Below are 20,106 nucleotides of genomic sequence, written 5' to 3' on the forward strand. Positions count from 1 at the left end.
ACATAAGTTTTCTTCTGACAACCACAAAATGTATATTATGTTATTCGATCTGATAAGTTACTTAGTCGATAATATTGGTACTTTTTAAATTTTGGTCCATCTGAAAATTACTCATCTTAAAATTACTCGACGCCTATTGCCTTTTCTGAAGGCAATTATTGCATACATTATTTAGTTCTTTAATTGCTTCACATTTTGCCAATTCAATGCAACACAATTTTCAAAATATAATTGTTAAGAAATAAACATTGAACAGTTAATACTTCTGAACTACTCCACGATCATTAAATAAGATATTAAACCATTGCCAATTGCAAGCTGAATACGATTACCGTACTTGTAATTTGATTCCTTTTCAAAAACGGGGCAATCATTCATGAATAATTTGACTGTAAAGCATGAATGAAAAGAGTTCAAACGGGTTCAAATTTAATTGTCATACACGACACATGTACAAGGCAATTAGTTAGAAAATAGTGTACGTTGATCTTTAAGTTAGAATGGTTATAACTTACAACCCTAAAGCACCATTCTGATTGATCTTTTTACAACATTTTACAAAGTGTAAGAGAGGAAAATGTCATGTTTCATTTATGAAAGTATTTTAGCAAGATATAGATATCAAATCGTATAATTGAATCATAGCATTAATTGAAGTTTGTTAATTACACTCAACTTGGTCAAATAATTTGATCAAATAAAAGAATTGAAACAGCTCAACCAATTTTGTGTCAATAATATATCAAAAATAAATTAGCACTATATAGCTCCTAATGTGCTTTTCCCATTTACAAAATTTATTTCAGTGACATGAATGAAATTGAGACAAGATAAACGACGTCCAATGTGGTCCTTTTAATAGAAAGAGGGTGTTGTAAATGTCAGGTGTGATGCCAGTTATTAGCATAGCTGCGTCATGACCACATGACCATGGCATTTGTGATTTGATTTAATTTGACTCGCTTTTCAGGAATTCGTTTATATATATATATATATATATATATATATATATATATATATATATATATAATATATATTGTATTGTATTATCATCGTATTCAACAAAGTCCACCTCGATATTGTTATGTATAAGTTAGTAATGCTTTTGTTTTTCTAAATGAAATTTAAGCTTAATTGTAGGAATGCAATGAAGACTTGTCAAAGAATTATGCATTTTTCATACGCATTGGTACATAATAAAATTCGCACGTATGTTTTTCAAACGCATATTGTGAATGTAAGTTAAATTAAAAATTCAGTTGAATTGCTTGCATATATTGGTTTGAATTTCTGAAACATCGTTTATACATGAACATTTTGTTTCTCACCAAAAGGTGCTGACCGTGCACATATCAAATTAGCAGATTATAAAACAATTAACGTTTTATTTACACACATAAAATAAAGCGACACGTTTTATCAACTATATTATGTTACTCATAATCTAATCTTTTTGCTTCCATCAGTGACAGAAGTACCATCAACGTTTCGAAGATGGCCAATGTGACAGACCTGGCCAACGTTGATGTTCAAAGATGAACATTGTCGGATGAACATGATCAATACACGTTTGCATAATCTTAATTCCATTTCTGCCTCTGGTGCAGACGAACGGTACGTCAAATGATAATATACCTATTATATTTTTAAATATTAGAGTTAGCTTACCATTTGTATGATTTCTAGACTTTGAAAGGGTGATTGTTGTGAAAAACAAACTTATAAAAGAGTTTTTGTTGATAATCCTTATGTAATTGAGTATACTCTAAAATATGTGCTGATTATAGGCTTCGCTTCAACTTTCAGTTAAAGACCTGCAATTAAACTCACTTGATTTAGAGTGTATACATATTGTCAGTGTTATATAACAACTTTTTTTATCTACAATACGTAATATGCAAGAAATTATATATATATATAAATAATGTGACAGTATGTAAATATCTTAAATGTTTTAAGCAAATGATTTAAAGACGAACAAATAACAACAGGGCTGTTATTTATTGAGTTGATATTTTTTATTTAAAATCAGTTGCAAATCAAGATTTTATTCTCATAGCACCCAAATCGCAAGTTTCTGATTTCAAGTGCACTCATGTGTATTAAGCGCAAGCATGTTCTTTGCCTTAAATGTGTTCAGAAATTTCCATTTATAAAAGGCTTAGTTTTAAAATAATAGGGATTTTCATTCCTCTATTTCAATGTTACGTCGTAGGAGCCCTCTGATATACGACTTTATATAAGGTGACGGGATTTATGTAGTTATTTTAACCAGCAAGAAGCACAAAGAACGAGGCCGAACGTGATAACTTACTTTTCCTTTGTTACGCAAATGATGGGTGAAAGAATACTGATGGTTATAGAGCCATTGATTCTTACTGTTTACATTTGGGACGGTTATTACATTTATTTGTTAAGTCAATAAATTGATAAGTAAATCTAACATAAATATTATTACAAATTAATAATAATTAAACGACATAGTATTCATAACTATTAGTAAATATTTACAAAAAAACATCTTTATCTAAAAACGAGTTACCCATTAACATTAGAGTAAAGGTGGTATGAAGACTAAACGTAGGTTATTGCTCAAATCAAAGATATAATTTAGCCGCATGATACAATACGTAAAATAATATAGCTATAGCTTTCAAAGGTATTGTTTCATGAACTATCGAACGTATAAGAGTTGTGTTGAATCAACCATGAGACAATCACTATAAAAAGTAACGTACATGACACTATTTAAATGTTAATAGCTCCACTGGCCAAAGGCCAGCGGGTCTTATGTCATGGTCCTGTGTCCGTCGTGTGTGCGTCCGTGCGTTAACTTTTCCTTTTAACATCTTCTTCTCCTAAACTACTGTTCCAATTCTGAAGAAATTTCTCAGGAATGTTCCTGGGGTAAACCTCTTTCAAATTTGTTCAAATTATGCCCCTGGGGTCAAATTTGACCCTGCCCCGGGGGTCACAAAATGGAAAATTTGCTTATATAAGGCCTATTTTGTGCAAACTTTAAAAATCTTGTCCATAACCATTGGACCTAGGGCTATCACATTTGGTATGTGGAGACATCTAATAACCCTCTACCAAATTTGTTCAAATTATTCCCCTGGTGTTCAATTTGACCCTGCCTCGGGGGTCACACAATTGAACATATGCTTATATAGGGTCTATTTTGTGAACACTTTACACATCTTCTCGTCCATAACCATTGGGCCTAGGGCTACCAAATTTGGTATGTAGTGGCATCTTATAGTCCTCTACCAAGTTTGTTCAAATTATGCCACTGGGATCAAGTTTGACCCTGCCCCGAGGGTCACACAATTTAACAAATTCTTATATAAGGCCTTTTTGTGAAAACTTTAAAAGTCTTCTTGTCCATAACCGTATGGCATAGGGCTACCAAATTTGGTATGTAGTGACATGTAATAGTTCTCTTCTTAGTATGTTCAAATTTTGCCCCTGGGGTCAAATTTAAAACTGCCCCGGGGGTCACAAAATTGAATATATGCTTATAAAGGGCTTATTTTCTAAAAACTTTAAAAGTCTTCTTGTCCATAACCATTGGGCCTAGGGCTACCAAATTTGATATGTAGTGACAACGTATAGTCCTCTACCAAGTTTGTTCAAATTATGCTCCTGGGGTAAAGTTTGACCCTGCCCCGAGGGTCACAAAATTTAACATATGCTTATATAAGGCCTATTGTGGGAAAACTACTTGTCCATAACCGTATGGCATAAGGCTACCAAATTTGGTATGTAGTGACATGTAATAGTTCTCTTCTTAGTTTGTTTAAATTATGCCCCTGGGGTCAAATTTGAAACTGCCCCGGGGGTCACACAATTGAATATATGCTTATAAAGGGCTTATTTTGTGAAAACTTTAAAAGTCTTCTTGTCCATAACCATTGGGCCTAGGGCTACTAAATTTAGTATGTAGTGACATCTTATAGTCCTCTACCAAGTTTGTTCAAATTATGCCCCTGGGGTAAAATTTGACCCTGCCCTGTGGTTTACAAAATTGAACATACACTTATATGGAGCCTATTTTGTGAAAACTTTAAAAATCTTCTGTCCATAAACATTAGGCATAGGGCTACCAAATTTGGTATGTAGTGACATCTTAAAGTTTTCTACCAAGTTTGTTCAAATTATGCCTCTGGGGTCCAATTTGACCCTTCCCCGGGGGTCACAAAATTGAACATATGCTTATATAAGGCCTATTTTGTGAAAACTTTAAAAGTCTTCTTGTCCATAACCATCGGGCCTAGGGCTATCAAATTTGGTATGTAGTGACATCTAATAGTCCTCTACCAAATGTGTTCAAATTTTATCCCTGGGGTCAAATTTGACCCTGTCCATGGGGTCGAAAAATTGAACATATGCTTATATAATGCCTATTTTGTGAAAACGTAAACAAAATTCTTGTCCATAACAATTAGGCCTAGGACTACACAATTTGGTATGTAGTGACATTGTATAGTCCTCTACTTAGTTTGTTCAAATTATGCCTCAGGGGTCAAATTTGACCCTGCCCTGGGGGCCACAAAATCGATTATATGCTTATATAGTGCCTATTTTGTAAAAAATCTTCTTGTCCTTAACCATAAGGCATTGGGCTACCAAATTTGGTATGTAGTGACATCTAATAGCTCTCTACCAAGTTTGTTCAAATTATGCCCTTTGGGTCAAATTTGACCCTGCCTGGGGGGTCACAAAACTGAACATACGCTTATATGGGGCCTATTTTGTGAAAACTTAAAAAATCTCTTGTCCATAACCATTGGGCCTAGGGCTACCAAATTTTGTATGTAGTGACATCCAATAAACCTCTAACAAATTTGTCCAAATAATGCCTCTGGGGTCAACTTTGAATAAACGCTTATAAAGCGCCTATTTTGTGAAATCTTTAAAAAGCTTCTTGTCGAAAACCATTCGGACTATGGCTACCAAATTTGGTATGCTGTAACATCTTATAGTCCTCTACCAAGTTTGTTCAAATTATGCCCTTTATGTCAAATTTTACCCTGACCCGCGGGTCACAAAATTTAACATTATATACGCTTATATCTTGCTTATTTTGTGAAAACTTTAAAAAATATTCTTGTCCTTAACTTTAGGATCTATGGCTTCCACATTTTGTATGTAGTGAGATATAGTAGTCCTCTACAAAGTTTGCTCAAATTATGCCCCTGGGGTTAAATTTGACCCAGCCCAGGGGGTCACACAAGTGTACATGTGCTTAAATAGGGCCTATATTTAAGTATTTGCACATGCCGAGAATATTTGTTTCAGCCTTTTTTCAGCAGTGGAGCGATACAGGGCCATCATGGCCCTCTTGTATTTATATTATTTTACATTGAATATTGTGTACATTTAAACAAATTTTGAAGAGTTATTATATACAAGTGAAAAACGGACGTGGTGCAAATCGAACTATCTATGCATGTATATTGAAATTTCTTTATCAGTGATTACTAGTGATAAATATATAATATATTTATCACTCATAATCGCTTTTAAAGAGATTTTAATATATTAGCATTTTATGTTATAAATCTTTATTGTTTTTCTTTTTCGGAAACACTATTTAAATCAGTTGTGGTCAAACGAAAATGTTTGTTTTAATTATGTTGTCCCGTACACTACCGTACACTCTTTATTTTTCCGGTACTCGCTTAATGCGGTTATGTTTAGCATCAAATTTTTACAATATTTTAAAATATTTAAATTGAATAGATGTTTAGCATTTTATTTTTATGATTAAGCTGGCTTATATTTATACAGTCTTTTGTTTTTTGACAATCTGTATGGACATATGAATTTCAATGACTACAATATGTTACACATCTAACTAAATCAACGGTTGAGTAATCAGCGTCCAAGAAATGACAACTGCTACCCCGTGAAGACATGGGTGTATCATAAATTGTGTTTATGTCAGACATCTGCAACTTGTGGTTTATAGCACCATGTTGTTATTTTGTAGTTATCTGCACATTATTTGATCATAACGAAATAATGGGCTTGTGCAGAACACAGGGGCAATTAAACCACAGAATTAAATATATCAATAAATAAGATTATTAATAGATCTTTGATTAAACACCGCGATAAAATGCTTCAACAAAGAGTGTCAACACGTTTGCAAATAAAAACAAGTACTTTTATAAATAAATAAATATATATATAAATATATAAATATAAATATATATATTGACACATAAAATGGGAAGTTTATATTTACTACTAATTCTGACGATGTTATCTTGTATTACGTCTCCGAATGTTCACAAGCGTGAAGGTTTGAAATCAGATGCGGCATTACGTGGCACTATTAGAAACGGCATAACGTTCAGCCTGATTCTGGAATTCTGCGAGTCACGTGACTTTGCGTTCGTATTAATTTTGGCCTATTATTAAAAGGTCTATTCCTTTACTTTAATAATCACCATTACAAAAATGAATCGGATTAGTGGTATTGTTCTAAAGGTATACAGATAAGACCCAGCTATTTGAGACTTTGGGGTATTAACAGCCCTTATCTCAGAGAGGAAATCAATAACCTATCGTAAAAACACGTGTCCTATAAAAATAAAAGAACGGTACAAGACTGGGTTGGCTTCATTAATTATTTCGTGTTTTTTTTTCATAGCCATTTGAACAAACCACAGAACGACTTCATATTGTCCAACATTGGTTATATAAATTAATTTCATTTTATAACATATAACAAATTAAGTTCATGTATTTGTAACATTTAAATAATGCGTACTGTTATAAAAAAGGTTTCATTGTAAGTCTTACCCGTCATAACTAGTCGCATATTTGGAACAAATGGCTATGAGAAGTCAACGGAAGTCCCTTTTGAAATGTGGGTACCGACATTGTTCCAATAAATAGAGGTAATATTCAAGCAGGTGACCTGATTTGGTGGTGGTGTTGTTTTGTGTGTGTGTGTGTGGGGGGGGGGATAGTTTATTCATTACAAATAACTAATAGTGTACACATATAAATATCAATCTTATGGAGGTTGTTTAGTTTAACATTTGAATGGTTAATTACGTTTATGTTCTGTAAGAACACGTATCTAGTTATTTATCAAACTATTTTCATTTAGACTTATTGCCGCTGAAGTATCATCGGAAAAGATTTCACTTACAGTGACAATTCACCAACAGAAGATCGTCATTACGACAGACCCAGTAGCATTGGTAAGCTAGCGAAAGTTTTCAAAATACAATGTTAGTTTTCATGTCAGATATATGCCTCTTTTAATATATCGAAACAAAACTCGCATAGTTTTCGTATGACCATAACCTCTCTGTTAAACTATTTATTTGGCCAGAGAAACCACTCTTTGGTTATTTGGTAATGAAACAAATAAACAACAAGAGATGTGTTTTTCAGAATCACAATGCCCCCTACTGCGCCGCTTTGAATTTTTTTTTATTCTATCCCTTTAACAAATATTACTTCCCTTGTAAAAATGATCTGTACATGCCAAATAATGTAAATTAGAAATTATCTCCCTTTAAAGCTTGTTACTTCCCTTTGATTTTGTTTTTTGACCTTTGACCTTAAAGGATGACCTTGACCTTGACCTTTCACCACTCAAAATGTGCAGCTCCATGAGATACACATGCATGCCAAATATCAAGTTGCTATCTTCAATATTGCAAAAGTAATGGCCAATGTTAAAGTTTTCGGACGGACGCACAGACAGACAGACAGACAGACAGACAGACAGACAGACAGACAGACAGACAGACAGACAGACAGACAGACAGACAGACAGACAGACAGACAGACAGACAGACAGACAGACAGACAGACAGACAGACAGACAGACAGACAGACAGACAGACAGACAGACAGACAGACAGACAGATAGACAAACAGACAGACAGACAGACAGACAGACAGACAGACAGACAGACAGACGGACGGACGGACGGACGGACAGACGGACGGACGGACGGACAGACGGACGGACGGTCGGACGGTCGGACGGTAGGACGGACGGACGGACAGACGGACTGACAGTTCATTTGCTATATGCCACCCTACCGGGGCATAAAAAGAAGACAGGTGTTTTTAAAAGGTCACTCAACACGTACACTTTTAAAGATAATATTAGAATTCCAGTAATATGTTACAAAATCGTGACCATAAAATTAAATGAAGTGCAATACAAATTTAATCGGACACTGTATACCATATCAAGTTATGTCCAAAACAGTTATATACTACTATACATTTTCCATGTTCCATACGTTTTCTGGCCATTTGACATATTTTGCTCAATTGTCTGCCGCTTATTAATTTCCAAGATCCGTAATTTTCTTCATCAAAAGTGTTGTTGGGTGTTTTTACTTCAGAAAAGGCCAAGTCGCCCAATAGCTTTTGATGTTACTTCAGACTCGCTGACACTTTCGTGGACAGCGCCAGAAGCTTTTCAGGAAGGTGACTATTTTCAAATTGGATACAAAGAGACCGCAGCAGGGTCGAAATGGAAATTTTTTTACAGGTGAATACATTGAGTCAATACAGATTCTAACGAATATAAAGTCCGACACCAAGTTTGTCTTTCCGGTGAGAGTTGTTTTCCATGACGGTGAAGGTCCTTACAGTGAAGAAAGCGAAGAAGTTAAAACGCCAAGATCTCATGCATCTGACTTCGTTGATTTCTTAGTGTGCCTTGACGATTCAACAACGTCACCATATCGTTATGCATTACCACTGTGTGAAATAACAGCAGCGAGAAACACCACCGCGAAAACTCGGAAATTTGAAATTGGTGAGGCCCTTTTCCAATCGATATTGATATTTGCATGAATATATAGCAACTGTTTTATAGTTGCTTATAAGTGCAACCGGTTGAAACAAAAAGTTTGTAAATCTTTTGTTACAATGGTACTGAAGTTGTTTAATCATTTACTTATATGAATGTGTATCGTTAACAACAATTGACTTGAACAGAATCACTAGACATATATTTTCATTAAAAGCATGAAATGGCTTGCAATTTAGGTTTTTGTACTAAATACTTCTTTAAAAAACACAACAATGACGTATACGGTAGAACAGAAATTCGAGCGTTTTTATTTTGATTTATTCTCAAGCGTATATTAAAATATTATTTAGGTCATTAGGTATTGTAAGTAGATTAATAATATTGCGATAACCGGCGATTTTCGCGTGTAATGATTATGCATAATTTGATAGTTGTAGACTATAAATAAATGTGCCAATAGCATTGCTAATGTGTCAAACATTTTCTCTATTTTACTTTGCATACCCTTTTTATTTTACAGGATCACCAACTGAGAATTCTGTTGGAGAGAAGACTCTTAATGATAGGAGAAACAGGAACTGGAAAGAGTACCCTGGTTGATGGAATTGCTAACTACATACATGGGGTTAAATGGGACGATCCTTTCAGATTTAATATAATAAATTTAGAAGAGGAAGAACAGAAACGGACAAAAAATCAGGTATGAATTGCTGTTCGTATAATATACATATACAGAAGTTTAAAATTAAAAAGTAATCTTAGTTGAATCGTAACATCAGGATTGTATTTACTTATTGATTCATTCTTGATAAAATTGTTGCATTGATGTGTTTTTTGTGTTTAAGGCTCTGTCACAAACGGAATGGATAACATGCTACACTGTTTATCCAAAGGAAGGAAGTCGTATTCCATATACTCTCAATATTATCGATACACCGGGATTTGGTGACACACGTGGACTCGAAAGAGATCAAGAAATTGTTGAACAAATCCGCCAGATGTTTTCGCTACCCAAACCCAAGGGTGTTGTGTATATCGACGCCGTGTGCTTCTTAATCAAGGCACCGGATGCACGTCTTACACCAATTCAGAGCTACATATTTCAGTCCATAATGTCAATGTTTGGAAAGGACATAGAGAAAAACATATGTTCTCTTATAACATTTGCAGACGGTATGGATCCTCCAGTTTTGGCAGCTTTGCTGGAATCTGGATTGCCCTTCGGAAAACGGTTTACATTCAACAACTCAGCTTTGTTTGCAAGTAATACAGACGTTTCGCAAATGAGTTTATCACCTATGTTTTGGGAAATGGGACTTTTAAGTTTCCGAAACTTCTTCAGGCATATTGATACCCTATCAACACAAAGCTTGCAACTGACAAGTGACGTACTTAATGAAAGAAAGAGAATAGAATCCACTGTCCGAAACAATGAAAAGAATCTTGAAATTGGACTTCTTAAGCTCAATACACTGAAAACCGAGAAAAAAATATTTGAAGACAGCAGCTCTGCCATTAAAGATAACGCAGATTTTACCTACGAAGTGGTGACAACACAACAAATAAAACAGGATCTGCCACGGGGCGTACACGTTACAAACTGTACAAATTGCCACTTTACGTGCCATGAAAATTGCGCTTATGCTGACGACGATCAAAAGATTAACTGTTGTGCAATGTCTAATGGTTATTGCAAGATATGTCCTGACAAATGCTTCTGGCAAAAGCATACAAATTCAAAATACACATTTATTTACAAACAGGTCAAGGAAACCAAAACATATGCAGAAAAGAAGAGGAAATACGAAGAGGCGACTGGGATGCAGCTAACACTAGAAAAAGTCTTAGAAAAAATAGGCGAAGAGTTAGACCAGATGGTAGATGTGATAGAAGATATGATGACGACTGTCAAAAATTGTAATGAGCATCTCAATGAAATTGCGCTGCGTCCCAACCCATTATCAATGGTTCAACACATCGATTTGATGATTAAGAATGAAGAGATGCAGCACAAAACTGGCTACATGGATAGGATTTACGCTCTTCAACGATTCCGAAAAAGGGCTGAGATTTCCAAGGATGCAGACATATTTCACAAAGAAGCCAAGGCCCTTGGAGTGACAGGAAAGAGACAACAAAATGATAAACGTTCTTTATTCCAGCGCTTCAAAGATGTGTTCGTATAATAGTTTGATAATTGAACAGAAATTCGGATACCCTGGATACGAGCAATATACAATAATAAACCTGTGGGAGATCTGTACATAAATCAACTCAAGATTTTATCTTTAATGCACTTTTATTATTGTGTTTAAATATTTTTTCATTATTGATTCAAAACATGTTTGTTTGATTTTTTAAAAATATTTTTGCGCTCTTTTCATAAATTGTGTTGACAAAAAAAACACAAAATAAATACAAACAAAATATTTTATTTATTATAGAATAATGGTACTACCGATTCGCAAAAAATGGATGTAACAATTTGAACTTTGAAAAAAAAAGTAATGTTTATTATTTATTTACCAAAGCGATTTCAACATTAATGATTTTGAACTAAATGTTATCGATAAATGTTTTTCTTTTTATTAGTTTGCTTCACTAAGACTGATTTAAATACTGATATACAATTAAAGGTTAGAAATATATTATTTGATTCCAAACCGTACAGACAAGAACCCAGTTTGGGTAGCTTACTTTATACTTTCTTGAAAACCACCAAGCTTTGTATTTGCTTCAATAACGCGTTAGTTATTTTTGCTAGTTTAGTTGTTTTATTTTGTTGAATTATTTTATACATAACACACGTTGAAAACATTTTATATTATATGATGATACATATGTATATATAGAATTTCTATTTTGTATTGAGTTGTTATATGTTGATATTGGTTTACCGTATTTACTGTGTAGCTTTAGAGTGCATGTAGATTTTGCAACTCGGAAATCGTACCAATCGAACACGATTTAAGACGTCGTACCTTTTCCGTATGTCTTCAACATGCTTTTGAAGTGAATAAGTAAAATTCGTTCGTGTGATATAAATAAATCAGCGAATTTATGCGGAAAATGAGAGCAGTTTATTTACTTTGATGTAACTTAACTTGAACCATTTTATGTTTTGCATTTGAAATAAACTATTTCTTATATTCGTATGTAATGTTTACATTGTGAATGATGTCTTTTTATAATAAACAAATACATGATAATTATTTATTTTATCAACATTAATGTTAACTTGGGTTAAATTATAACTTAAAATCAGTCTTCTAGATAACTGTATTCTTTTGTTAGGTTGCATCGTTATACAAAATATGCTCGTACAAGAGAACAATACTTTCACTGCTAACAAATCATCTGATTCACGTCATCAGACCTGTCATTGTTTCTATTCAGCTTTGAAAATCACCAAAATTTGAAGACTTGCACGCATAATTTGTGGAGAAGTATGTAGATACATATTTTTATTTTTATATGTACGTTTTGTCTAGACATCTGATGTATTCTTCCAATCATTTTGAAATTTGTGTATTTGATTTGTTTCATATGAATATTTTTTTATAATTTTTTTTATAAATTTTCACCCACATATATTCGCACTTTTTTAATATAAATAAATGGATGTAAAAAACGTGTTGTCACTTCAATACTAACACGACATTAAAACCGACCTAATTGTTGTTGAACAATGGGAATATTATAAAGAATAAATGAAAATGTGCGTACACGTGTGCTAACAAGTTTCATAGCAAAACGAAATGAAGTTAAAAGATTAACCAGGGGACAAACTTTCATGGATGGGGGGTTAGGAGCGCTGACCATAGGTACGGTGATCTCTTTCTGTAACTTTTGAGATTGAAATGTGATGTATCCAATAGGGTACTTAAATCATTCATCCATTCCGTTTATATTCTTTGAGGTATTTTTAAAATAAAAATAGTTTATGTTTAAATCATGTAATAGACTATAGTATTTATCATATCATCATTATCTAATACAAACACGTTAAGGGCGGTCGTATGTACGAGATCATTGGTCTAAAAATAGAAGGGGTCGCATATTTTTTAAAAAGATGGATCTAGCATTCAAGTGGCAGGGATAACTACCCGTGCCGCTCAGTTAAAGCAAAATCCCTAGTACTAAGTGTCTTAAGACGGTTATTCTTAGAGTCAGCCTTCGCTAGTTTATGCTCTTTGAACGATCGAAATTGTGGTATCCATAGAGTTAGTATTTGGACAACATTCAAAAATGAGACGCCCCTAAAATTAACACGGAAAAATATCAACAAGTAAAATACCTTAACGCTGTATACATTAAGGACATATAATTTTGTATCGCATCACTGCAATTGCTAGTATAAAAAAGTTTTAGATTGGCAATAATATCAAATATTCAATTGCGCAGACACAATTCTGAGTTAACAATTAGACAACAGTCAATTATTTTAAATAAAAAATCAATGTTTACGGTTATGCTTCTGTCCGTTTTCTGTCCGTTTTCAATTTTCTTACAAATACAATAAACTCAAACACACAACACACGGTAATATCAAATGAACATGCCCAAACGCTAATACACATGGTAGATGTAAACAGCATGCATACAAAAATAGTTCAGTTTGTAATGGGGTCATCAGTTCGTGACGTTTATATTTAACATAAATCAATGTAAAGTTAATGTGTTAAATAAATAAAACAATATTAAGACAGTAGTACAGGCTATGCATGAAAACATTATCAGGTAAACGCTGTTCATATTAACATTCCTATAACTTGTACGATGTTCACTATCTCCTTTCTATCGATGAAGGCTACCACATGCGATGTTTTGAATCCTCCTCGCTAAAGCATTTACGGTGCCCTTTATCCTTTTAAAGTTTCTCAAAAGCCATGGATATCAAAAGAACAAAATAATCTCTTTCGAAAGTCATCATCATCATCATCATCATCATCATCATCATCATCATCATTATTCTCTCATCACAAACAATTGCACAATATAATACCAAGCTAGTTCTCGATGCAAGCTTTATAAATACCAAATTTAATAAAGATGGGTAAATACAAACTTGAATCACTGGCCGGAAACCACCTGTTTGCATATTTATTTACGTAAAAGTAAGATTGACCTTCAACCGATTAACCCAAAATCATATTTCATTCTTAGGCTACATGTAAATGTCATTCTTACAATATGCAGAATCAATACCTCCGTTAAAACTGAAGTTATTGAGCGGACACCTTTTCACTATTTCACAGGGTCAATTGTTTGGTATTAAGCATTTTATAATAAATGGGGGTCATCACAAGTGCTTGTTCACATCATGTCCTTGGGGGTAAAAAAATTTGTGCCGCCTTAGGGATTGCTTCTTTCTCTTATATGCATGAGGTGAACACCTAAATATCTCATCCGAAAGACGTCACATAGTTTCAGTATTTGGCATGTTACAACGCATGGTCGTCCGATTAAAAGTTTGTTTAAATCATTAGACCTAAATATTTACCCCGACGATATAGTTATTTGTTTTGTGTTTATGTAAACAGTAAACTATTGCTACAATCAAAGGTTTAATATTTGGCATGTAACATCATAATGCTGGTCCTCTATCGAGTTTGTTGGAAAAAAAACCTGGTCAAAGATTGGCAACGCCCTGTAAGTTGATTTTTGTGTCTCATAAATGTATCAAGTGGAAATGTTAAAAATCTTTGAAAAAAGCCCAGTTCTTTGGTATTTGGCATTAACGTCGTATGGTGCATAGCTGTCTATAAAAAAATGTCCAAGTAGGGCTCCTGTGGTCTAACTTGGCCCTCGATGAGGTTTACTTGTTTTCTTAACATGTATATAGTAACCCGTCTTAAAATATTTTCTGAATTGGCCCGCCCCGCTCTGTAAGTCTCTTGTTTCCCTTATATATGTATGCATATTATGAAATCATGTCTTTTCTGTAACCGCCATTCCAGAGGTTTGTTTTTTGTTAAATTAAATGGCGGTCTTCAATAAAGGTTGTTCAAACGATGCCACTGGGGTGAACATTTGCCTTTTTTCCTATATATCATGGTAAAATTAAACAATATATTAGCTGGTTGAGAGCATGATATATATTTAGAATCATGTTCTGGTTCTGTAATAGTTTCTTCAATTGTTGCCACTTGGATTAAAACTGAACACATTGCAGGGAATCCCATGGTATATATCGACTTTTATAGAAAAAATCTTATAAAAATATTATCCTCGGCAACCACAATTTCAGAGTTTTGATATTTTTTTCTTTGTAACAAATTGGTCTTCTAATTGACAAATGTATTCATGTATTGAGTTGGTTTTCAAAATTGTCCCCGCCGTGATGTTATTTTAGATCCGTTGTTGTACATAGTGAATCAAATAGTCTTCCAGTTACCAATGCTCTTGTATAACAACATGAAATCATGTAAGGGAATTATAAATATCAGGGTCCTCTTCTTTATTAAACGTAAACCAATAATATCCGAAGGCTATGAAGTGTCCTTATATGGCTATTGAGCGACCTCGTTCAGAGCATGTGTTCCAATTATATTTCGGCTGATTTCTTAACGGAAACACCTAAGCTGTTCAAGACAGTTTAATTCTTTCGGGTCTCAGGTGAGCGACCTTAGTCATTTGGTTCTCTTGTTTTGTGCTTATTTTATTAACAACGAGTATCAAAATAGGCACACTATTATAGTCTTATTGTTCATCGAAGATATAACGTAATATTCGGACAATAAAATTCACCTTTAGTTAATAGAACTCGATTTCTACATCCTTCCAAATAATTGTGCTTCTAAGATTTCAATTTCGAAGTATATTATATTCTCTACTCATTATATTAGAAGCTGACGAACTCCCTAGTTGCGACCCGTCAGCCACCAGACTGAGTAGCGTGACTTCTTACATAACAGACGATAACTATCCGGGAGGAATATCCAATTCTGGGTGCTGCGCAGGCGTGTTCGAATCATCCGCGACTTCGGCCAGGATACAGAATAACGTCAGGCATAAAACGCTTAACATCGAGGCCTCCGATTGCAACCAAACGCTGTTTGTTGAAACAAGTGGAACCTTCCCCGCGTATAATTGTTACCACAATTCTAACTTAACGTTAACGACATTGATTGGTCAATACGACAACCAGGGGCGGACCAGGATTTCTGGTTAGGAGGGTGGCGGGATATTGAATGATTTGCTGGGGGTGCAGGGGCTGCTAGGGCCCCTGGTTGGTGCAGGGCAAAGCCCTGCTGGGGGGTCCAGGGGGCGAAGTCCCCCGTAAGCTCCACTATTTTAGTGATTTTGACAACAACTTCTCGAGCATGTCACGCCTTATATACTTTCTTCAAAGTACTTTCTTATAATGCCAAAAAAGTGCATAGTTTATAGTTTTGGGGGTCAAGGGGGGCAAAGCCCCCCGGAAGCTTCACGATTTTAATGATTTTGAAGGCTTTGACAACCACTTCTCGAGCATGTCACGCCTTATCTACTTTCATCAAAGTACCTTCTTATAATGCCAAAAAAGTTCATAGTTTATAGTTTTGGGGGTCCAGGGGGCGAAGCACCCCGAAAGCTCCACGATTTTAGTGATTTTTAAGGCTTTGACAAGTTTAAATAGGTGATTTAGATCTAGTTAAGTGTGAAACATCAAATAAATTGACTTTACTTTGGCGATTTTAGGGGGGGGGGGCGTACGCCGCGTCCGCCCCCCCCCCTGGATCCGCCTATGACAACGGTTACATTAAAGAATGGCGTCTGTGGGTGAAAGCTACAAGTACGTTGTGCGATATAAGAGGAGAAAATATGGATATAATACAACTAAAGATTAATTAAAGCATTGAAGGCTTATACTTGGAGATCATTCACCGGGGGAGCGAGATCGAAATAGTATTGTCGTTGTCTCGCATCGACTTCTCGCATATAAGACCTTTGATAAAGCAAGTGAGAGAAAATATAGATATAATACAACTTAAGATTGTTTAAAGTGTTCATTGCTTATACTTATGGATCATTCATCGGGAGAGTGAGATCGCGATATTATTGTCGTGTTCTTGCATATATGAACTTTAAAAAAGCAAGTTCTCGAAAGCAAGATCGAAAATACTAGATTATAATACGAAATCGCGATATTACTATCGCGATCTTGCATCTTGATTTCGCGTTTTAGAATCGAGAAGTCGTGTTGTTACTCATTTATTTCTCTTCTTAGCCCCGTGAACTTACGCTAATCTATGTAGGATTTCCATGCGGGAAGAACTCATAAACTCAGCAACCGTGACACGTTTAAAATGTTGAGTTTCATAAGTTGTTCTATACAAAATTGATACACTATTTTAATTCCTATCACCAGTAACTAGTGCTGCAACAATATACCGGTATATAGGTATATATCGCAATACGCAATCCGCATATTGTATTGCGATACGATTTTCATCATACCGGTACGAAAATTTTACAAAAATTCATTCACATTTCGTCCAGAAAAGCCATCCGAAATAAGATATCAAGGTAGACAAAACAAAGCGGTGTAAATAAATTTGTACGTATAAATAGCATTCTAAAAAGTGTATTATACGGAGTAGCGTTATTACATGGGAGCATTCGTTCGATGCTTTTGAACATTAATTGCGCACAACTGTAAATGTTTCGTTCGATTCTCAGTTGAGCATTATTAAATTTGTAATCCGTATTTCGGAAACACGCTTCCAAATTTTAATGCTTACGCGACAATAAAAAATTATAGCCTCAAATAAAAAATGCTTTATCTTTTGTCTCAATAAAAAGCGCGCGAAAATTATGCAGACATGTAGAACGTCGCATGGAAAGTATGGGTGTATTTTGTGTTGTATAAAAACAGAAACATCACGTCAGGCGAATTACGCGTGTTCAGTGAAAACAAAAACGTCCCGGTTGGACGTTATTTCATCACATCTTTAAATAGTAGCAAATGCCATAATGTATTTGATACTTAAAAAAATGTGAGAATGTTTGTGTTTATTGTTATTCTTGAGCACATTTATAGTAAATATTTACCAGAATTTGCTTTAAAACTGGAATATACGGGATTATCGGGTAATTGGCGAGTTATTATTCTGGTACAAGTTAGCAATATATTACGATATATTGCAATACGGGTTTTTGAAATAAAGTTGTCAACTTAATTGTTGTTAACAATGAATTAACGATTTCATTAAGATAAGCGTGACGTTTATATTATATTTAGTTTTTTTTATTAACTCTTGTTCAAGCTGAAATTGTGTCATCAACTTATCCTAAAAAACGGTTTCAGTTGCAATAGATATTTTAAAATCCCAATTGTGTGCTTCGTTAGATTAAATATGTTCGATTATTTTGTTTATTTGTCAGTCACTTCATGATGCTAATGATGTGTCGGACAAAGTCCAGTACACAATGCTACTTACACAGTAGTATGTCATATCTCTTTGAAAAACCACATGCTGCACAATATGTAGGCATATGTATTGATGGAATTTAAACAGAATAATTTTGTCCTAGTTTATTGTCACAGCCTGACACAACACAAACACAAAACTTAAAAAAAGATAATATTTTAATTAAATTTTAACATTTCACGAAGTTGTTGTTTCTAATCAAGTATAGTCGTTTGTAGCCGTTTCGTTAGCTCCGAATTTCTTTAGCTCAATTTTCTTACATTTCAACCAATCAAATGTGCTAAATTTTGGTGATGACGTCATCGAACGGGGAACTCTGGGACTGAAGACAACTGTTTTACACGAAGAATGCCGATGCGTTATTCGAAATATAGTCACAATAAATACAGAGAATTTTAGAATATTTAAAAGCCGTAAATTTGATCATTTTATCTATTGTAGCATTATGATCAATCAGGAGACGCCGGGAATGTACTTCGAAAATGTGCAGTTCCGGTTCCGGTTCGGATATCCGGTTCGGATATTGCGCGCGCAGATACCAAACTTTTCAAAACAACAACCTGTAGATATACAGTCAAATACACGTGTTACCGTATAGTTATACGTGTTACCATATAGCTCGCTCTTCGAGCTCGCTATTATTTATTTGTAAAAATATTTATTTTAGATTTACTTATCAATTTATCGATTCAACAAATAATGTAATAACCGTCCCGAATGTAAACAATAAGACTCAACTGCTCTTTAACCATTGATATTCTCCACCATTTGCGTATCAAAAGAAAAGAAATTTATCACGTTCAGCCTCGTTCTGAAATTCGACGCGTCATGTGATATCTAAAAAAAGTAACGGTTTAAGTTTTGTGAAATTGGTCTATTGCATTTTGTGAGCAATTACAGGCCACAAATTGTCGCCAATATTTCTGTCTCATAGTATAGCAAACCCACTGTGGTTTTATTCTTTTTGTGCTTCTTGCTGGTTTACAACTTAAACCCCTTCATCTTATAAAAACGGGGTCAGGATCACGTGACTTTGTGGGGTCCCAAATTTAATGTAAACACACCGGTAAAGAGTACTTCTTTTTAAATAACTTTACTTTTTAAAACATTTTTTAAATAGTTCAAATAGTTCATAAAAGACAGATTTTATGCTGATTATGGCAAAGTGAAATACATCCGAATTACTTTATTTAATAAGCCTGTGTTCTTGTTAAAAAATTCCTAGTATATAGCAAGGTTATGCGTCACGCAACGTGAAATTTTGTCAGCGATTTCAGTTGTATTCAAGGATTTATTCTTATACATTTAAGAATAGGCACAGAATGCAAGAAAAACTGTCTTGTATGCACCTAAGATGTGTGCAAATGTATTTCAATAACTTGACATATTTGAAATAAATAAAATTCGTAACGGCGTGTTTACATTCTCTCCTGCCCTTTTGTAAACCCCTTTGATTCTGCACCCCGAAAGTCGTATATCATAAGGCTCCTATCGCGTAACATTTATTGAAAAAGAGGAATACAAATCCCAATTATTTCAAATCAAAACATTTTATAAATGGAAATTTTTTAATACATTTTAGGCAAAGTACATGTTAATAAATGAGTGCACTTGTCACTGTATGTTTTAATTGTGAAATCAGAAACTTGCTATTTGGGTGCTATGAGAATAAAACGTTGACTTGAAACTGCTTCTAAATAAAAAAGTATAAACTCAATAAATAACAGCTCCGTTGTTATTTGTTCGTTTTTAAAACATTTGCTTAAAGATAATTAAGATATTTTACATACTGTCACATTATTTATTTATATATAGATTGTCTTGCATATTACATTTTGTAGGTTTTACAAGTTTTATATAACACTGACAATATGTATAGACTCTAAA

General features: G+C 34.2%; 1 protein-coding gene across 1 annotated transcript; it reads left to right on the forward strand.

The window, feature by feature from the left end:
• Positions 1-1,293: 1,293 nt before the first annotated feature.
• Positions 1,294-12,324, forward strand: LOC127833467 (uncharacterized). The gene is made up of 5 exons (XM_052358737.1): positions 1,294-1,614; positions 7,127-7,220; positions 8,388-8,806; positions 9,324-9,503; positions 9,649-12,324. The coding sequence occupies exons 4-5, from the start codon at positions 9,363-9,365 to the stop codon at positions 10,987-10,989; spliced, it is 1,482 nt and encodes a 493-aa protein (XP_052214697.1). The 5' UTR covers positions 1,294-1,614; positions 7,127-7,220; positions 8,388-8,806; positions 9,324-9,362; the 3' UTR covers positions 10,990-12,324.
• The last annotated feature ends 7,782 nt before the right edge of the window (positions 12,325-20,106 follow it).

This window comes from Dreissena polymorpha, chromosome 6 (genome assembly GCF_020536995.1).
Source record: "Dreissena polymorpha isolate Duluth1 chromosome 6, UMN_Dpol_1.0, whole genome shotgun sequence".
In the NCBI taxonomy this organism is placed as follows: domain Eukaryota; kingdom Metazoa; phylum Mollusca; class Bivalvia; order Myida; family Dreissenidae; genus Dreissena; species Dreissena polymorpha.

Coding starts and splice junctions, on each gene's coding strand:
- LOC127833467 (XM_052358737.1), top strand. CDS start 9,363: ATGATAGGAGAAACAGGAACTGGAAAGAGTACCCTGGTTGATGGAATT. Junction 9,504..9,648: donor AGAAACGGACAAAAAATCAG/GTATGAATTGCT, acceptor TTTGTGTTTAAG/GCTCTGTCACAAACGGAATG.